Source organism: Tarenaya hassleriana, unplaced genomic scaffold (genome assembly GCF_000463585.1).
Source record: "Tarenaya hassleriana unplaced genomic scaffold, ASM46358v1 Cleome20, whole genome shotgun sequence".
Lineage (NCBI taxonomy): Eukaryota > Viridiplantae > Streptophyta > Magnoliopsida > Brassicales > Cleomaceae > Tarenaya > Tarenaya hassleriana.
Window position 1 is genome coordinate 532055 of NW_010965373.1, and position 5966 is coordinate 538020.

The 5966-nt window shown below is 36.2% G+C and overlaps 1 protein-coding gene across 1 annotated transcript; it reads right to left on the reverse strand.

The window, feature by feature from the left end:
- Window positions 1-47: 47 nt before the first annotated feature.
- On the reverse strand, window positions 48-3418 carry LOC104813520 (AP2-like ethylene-responsive transcription factor AIL5). The gene is made up of 9 exons (XM_010541130.2): window positions 2965-3418; window positions 2110-2560; window positions 1872-1954; window positions 1679-1687; window positions 1493-1581; window positions 1257-1330; window positions 1112-1162; window positions 827-903; window positions 48-647 (listed from the first exon to the last, which is right to left on the reverse strand). The coding sequence occupies exons 1-9, from the start codon at window positions 3200-3202 to the stop codon at window positions 91-93; spliced, it is 1629 nt and encodes a 542-aa protein (XP_010539432.1). The 5' UTR covers window positions 3203-3418; the 3' UTR covers window positions 48-90.
- Window positions 3419-5966: the final 2548 nt, after the last annotated feature.

The following is a 5966-nucleotide window of genomic DNA, read 5'->3' on the forward strand; positions in this document are numbered from 1 at the left end:
TTATAAAAAAAAAATAAAGAGGCCCATTGAGTCCAACCCTTCCCTCGTTTTTTTTTTTTTTTTTTTTTTTTGGCCCTCGATCTGCTGACCTCATTCCATTCCAAAAATCGGAGTCTGCAAACCGGAAAGATTCGATCTTGCAGTTTGGTAAGAATGTGAAACATTGTCGTGAATCCAGTTCATGTTCCCACCATACTCTTCAGTACCATTGTTCACATCATTACCTGTCGTCATCGTCGTCGTCGACGGAGCCAGTGCCATTCCCGAGGACAGACCCAACGTGGAATTACCATTGCACCCTTCTTCGACGAAGTTGTTGATGATGTCGTTTCTAATCTCGCCTCTAGGGTTTGACTGAAACCCTAAAACGTTAGACCAATAATGATCAGCCGAAGAGTCCGACTTTACGACGGGGATTCCTGTCGGGAATATCGCCACGGGACCGGGACTCGGCGGATTCGGAAAATCTACGGCCTTGTCGGATGAAGATGTCTTGGATTTGTTGGCCATTAACCCTCCAATGGGGAGATTACAACTCGCGATCGATTTGACGTCGTAACGGCTGATGTCGAAGTTCGTGACCGCATTCAGGCCGCGAAATTTGATCGCGGCTATGTCGTATGCCTCTGCTGCCTCTTCTTGAGTGCCTAATAAGTACGTAATCGTAGAAAGAAAAATAGTTATATTAAATCCATATACTATATACATATTTTATGTGGATGGACACACACACACATATATATATACATACAGCAGATTTTGTATCAAAGTATTTACACAAATAATATTCCAAAATATGATTGTATAACTTTTGAGTGAAACTCACTGAATGTTCCGAGATAAAGGTCTTTGTTGCCCGCAACTCGTCCTATTCGAGCCTGCCATCGGCCATGCTGATGATGTCTGCATTCGGACAATGTGAACAATTCGGACAATTGTAATACATTTTTATTTCTTTTTGTTAGAATATAATTTTATTTCAAAAAATATATTTTCCTTTTGCCAAACAAAAAAAAGAATATACATGCCTTTCTTTTCGAATAAAGTAGGGGAAATTTTGGAATTTCTTTTGAAAATTGGACATGAATGTCGGATTAGTGTTAACGTATACCTTGTGACACCCCTGTAGATGGATGCTCCTCTTGAAAATCCACTGCTTTTCCTGCAAACGATATATAACCATAAAAATATCATATAGTTTGTTATATGTGAAATTAACGAATTACATCGATCGGATCATCATGTCGCGAAATTACCGTCGAAGCGAAGCAACAAACTCTTGCCTCGTCATTTGCTTCATCTCTTCGAGCTCGGCCTCGTAGTTCGAAATCTGATTCCAAATACACATGCATTTAGTAGTAGTACATAAGCAAAAATCTATATATACATTTCAAAAAAACGTAAAATGGTAGAGACTAGAAGGTCGAAATATTCCATTATATTTATTTACATGACACAATATACTAAAATTTCAAACGTATTTAAAAGTTACCGGGAAATTAGTAGTGGTAGTGGGACCCCAGTACTTGAGAGCTGCGAGGTCGTAAGCTCTTGCTGCTTTCTCTTCCTTATCATAGCCACCTGAACATAACATGAATTACTTTCAATTATTACAACCATTTCGAATATATATATATATATACATACATATATGCATACAAATTTATTGATGGCTCACCTAAATAAACTGAAGAAAATATAATGATTTGGCAATTTCAGATCGCCCACGGTCGGGGGGTAATGATTCATCCAAGTACATGCCACAGACCAAAAACACGAGAACAACACAAAGCGACATTAGGTTTGACCGACGGGGAAATTAAATTTATAAATATATAAATAAATGCGAATTCAAGAGAAATGAAATTTACCTTGCCTTCCCTTTCTGCTCTGGCCTTCTCTTCGGCAACTATTATCCCACAGATGAGCTTCATATCTCCCGGTCCATCTATGCCTTTTTATGTGAAAAACAGCATCAAAAGATTTACATTATAAAAATACATATATATATATATATGATATACAATTCCATTCACGTAATAACACGTACGACTATATAATAGAATGTGTATGTAATTATGCATGCAGAAGCTAAGTACGTATACGAACCTCGTGACTCCTCTGTAAATAGAAGTACGCTGTCCGAAAGTCTCTACGTTCTTCTTCGGACCTGACGCCTCAGACACACGTCGGTTTTGGTTTTGTTGTTGTTGTTGTTGTTGCGGCTGTTGATGAACAATAGTGCCCTCCGACGAGTGTCCGGTGGATCCGCCGGAGAAATTTCCGAATAAGCTAGCAGCTATGTATTTCAGCTCGGAGTCGTAGATCTCCGTCGCATACGGCGGCGCAGGCTCGCCGGAGAAGACAACGCCAGCGGGAGGCTGCAGTGGAACCTGCGTTGTAAGCGGAGGAGGGACCGCCGTCGTGGCTCTAGAGCCGCCGAGGAAATCCTCCAGTTTAGGGCCGCCGGATAAAACGGAGAGAATCACCGGCGAAGTCTCGCTGCCGCCTGAAGCCCCGTCTCGCGATCGTCCTTGAAGCTGTGCCTTCACGGGTGCATCTGATGATTTACGTACGTAGCGATGAGATGATATTACGGGCATGCAAAGGCAACATTTTTTCTAATCGACCACGAATAAATGATATTCTTCAACAAGACAGAACTCTCGCTTTTAATGTAGAACAGGATCTATCCTCGAAATTAAATTATCTGGCGACGGTTTACAAGTTGCACCCCGGCTTACAAACAGAATACAAAACTCAAAGTATATATAAACATAAAATAAACCGGTTATGGTAAAGCTCCAACATAATATGCTCAATAATAGGATAGATATTATAAAACCTTATAAAAAATCAAATCTAGAGATAAATAATGCATCCCGAATTACCACTTTTTTACAGACGACAAAGAGAGAACATGCAGCTAAGAGCTCCAACAAAAGCTTGGAAAGAGAGACTAACCAGGGTTAGTGGCAAAAGCGTGGAAGAGGGAGAGATGATGATGACGATGATCAGCTGACAAAGAAGGCGAAGAAGAAATGGGCAAAGCAAGATTAGGGTTTTGCGAAGGGTTTAAGCAGTTGATGTTGTTAGAAAGAGAGAAAGCAAGCCAGTTCTTGTGAGAAGAGGAGGCTGAAGAAGAAGACGAAGAAGAGTCGTTATTAAGAGACGCAGAGGAAGAGTCGAAGTTGTTCATCATCGATCTTTGGAATAGGGTTCCTTTTCGCGGATTTTTTTTTCTTTTCTTTTTTTTTTTCGTTTCTCTCGTCAGATAACTTGGAGTCTTTGGGTGATGGCTATCTCTGGTGAATTCGAGTCTTTGGAAATAGTGGAGGTCTCGTGTTTTACTTTGCTCTCTAGCTAGGGTTTTCAGAGAGAGAGAGAGAGAACTTGGAAGAGAGAGAGAGACAGAGAGACGTCACGACACAGTTATAGAGGCCAAGGAAAGAGAGTGATGGAAATGGACAGACAGAGAGACTTTCGTACTTAACCAAGAAAATGCTTAGATCATAATATAAGATTTGGTTTGATAATTTATTTTTTTTGGTATGAGGTTTGATAATTTATTTAGACAAAATGGGGATATTTGAAGTCACAGCTAATATTTACCACAAGGATACTTTGGATGAAATATTGGTTTGAATTATCTTGTGTTTGTATGTATGAATGAAACTCGTTGATCTTTTTAACAAAAAAAAAACTCGTTGATCCGAATATTTGCTTAGTAGATGTGTATACAAAAAAAGTATACAAGCTCTAAAATACAATACATACAATTATTTGGATAATATTTACATATTGAAAAAAAATGTCTAGGAACAGAAAATTAAAAAATAAAAATAAAAATTCAAAAAGTTTCAAAACAATGATAAAGACAGTTTGAAAATTGCATGGATTAACTCATCGACAATAATATATTTTTTTTGTTAACCATCAACAATAATATTTATTTACGTAAAAGAGAAATTAATGAATAAGCAAATGTTCGTCTAGAAGTCAACAACCATTGTTCATCCTAGATATTATATGGACTGTACTCTCAATATTTTATTAGTAAGCTATCCTGAATAATAGGTTAATTTATCCCTTTATTTCAAGGATTTATGAATGAAAACAATTCGTATAACAAAATTATGAAATAACTTTAAAGGGGGACAGCGAAAGGGCAAGTGGAAGCTTTTGATAGGATGAAATGGGCGGTGACTGATCTTCACATTGCTCTCTTTGATCTTCATCACCACCCTCCATTATTCGTTCCTTTTATTTATTCATTCCCTTTGTTTTAAATTTATATTTTGTATATCTATTATATTGATTTTTATCTTTTTTCTAAAACATTGATACGAAGAGGTATAAGGTTCCTATAACATGAACATATACGTATACGCTTTGTTTCTTGCAGTAGAGAGAATATTTATATTTAATTATATATAAAATATTGATTATATTTTTTACATATATATATATATATAACATGAATTGGTTTAAAATAACTCGACATTATTTATTTAAAGTTCAAACTTATACAATATCATAGGTGAAATGATCAAACTATTCTGATAGAAGATAATGATGGGTCTTGGTCAATGTTTAGGCTTCATTATGACATAATTAAATGCATAATCCAAACACCGAAACATATGATTTTTTTTATGGTAATTAAGGTTTCACTAAATTAGAAAATCATGGATTTGAAAAAGGGAATAATTGGGAATGGTCCAAGATTGCCACGTGTCCATCTCCTCTGTCTCAATTATTACGTAATTTGGTCTTCCTGTTCTTTCTTTGACCACTCCATTATCTAAACAACTTTCATCATTATTTTTTTCTTTTATTTCTCACCATTTCTTAATTTACAATGTAGAATTGAAAAAAAAAATATCTAAATTAAATAATAAAATGACAGACAGAACTCGCGGCCCTTTGGGACTCATTGTTAGTGTCTCTGAGTTTTGGCGCCCTTTTATTTTTATTTTTAGTTTTTTTAATAATCAGAATGGTTTCTCGTACTTTCGACCTGACTACATCCACTCTAAACCCGAGACCATCTTTTTTATATAGACCATTTTAGTCCAGAAATTATATCTCTCCCCACCAGTAGAATCGAATCCAGGACCTTGAGGATGACTTTATCACCTCTCAGCCACTGGATCACCAACTGTTGGGTCCTTTTATTTTCTTTGATCACCATCTCTTGTTCTTTTTTGTTTTTTTCCGCAATCATTCGATATAATTGATATTTTTCATTATAACCAATGTATATTCTTTTTTATTTGTTTTTTTTTCATAGACCTACTGCATTCCAAATCCATAAAAATACCGATCCGTTTTCACATTTATAAATCACTTTTAGAGGCATGTTCCACACACACACGCACAATATATATATATATATATATATATATATATATATATATATATATATATAAATGCATGCATGTATGATGTATATATATATATGTATGGAGGGGTGAAATTTGGTGAACCCTAAGCCACGTCGGGCTAATAAAGAAGACCACGATTTGTGATAATGGAGAGCACATGGATGCATGTAATTCCGGCACACGTGTTACGTCCACCATGCACACGTGTCCTCTGCATGCTGCATGATCCCATTGCCATCGTCTCTCTGCTCCTTGCAGCCTGCAACATCGTGTTTATAATTTATCTGCACATTGAATCCAAACAACTGTTTTATTGATAGGTTTGGTTTACGCAATGAATAAATAAACTATCTTTTTTATATATTATATATCTTTGCAAGTTGTTAGGCGCTTGGAAAGATCGCCCACCGATTTATCCATCACAATATCGTAAACTTTATCCTAATAAACTAAGTCACAAGCATTTTAGAATCCATGATTTAATTCAATTTATACATGCATGCAGTTAGAAATCAAATGGGACAGCAATACTTGCACCGATCTGGCTGTAGCCGAGTAAATATGATATATACGCATTTT

Excerpts from the sequence above, each read along its gene's own strand:
- LOC104813520 (XM_010541130.2), bottom strand. The coding sequence starts at position 3,202 with ATGATGAACAACTTCGACTCTTCCTCTGCGTCTCTTAATAACGACTCT. Across the intron at positions 1,955-2,109 it reads ATTTACAGAGGAGTCACGAG|GCATAGATGGACCGGGAGAT; the intron begins GTTCGTATACGT and ends TCACATAAAAAG. Across the intron at positions 648-826 it reads CCTTTATCTCGGAACATTCA|GCACTCAAGAAGAGGCAGCA; the intron begins GTGAGTTTCACT and ends CGTACTTATTAG.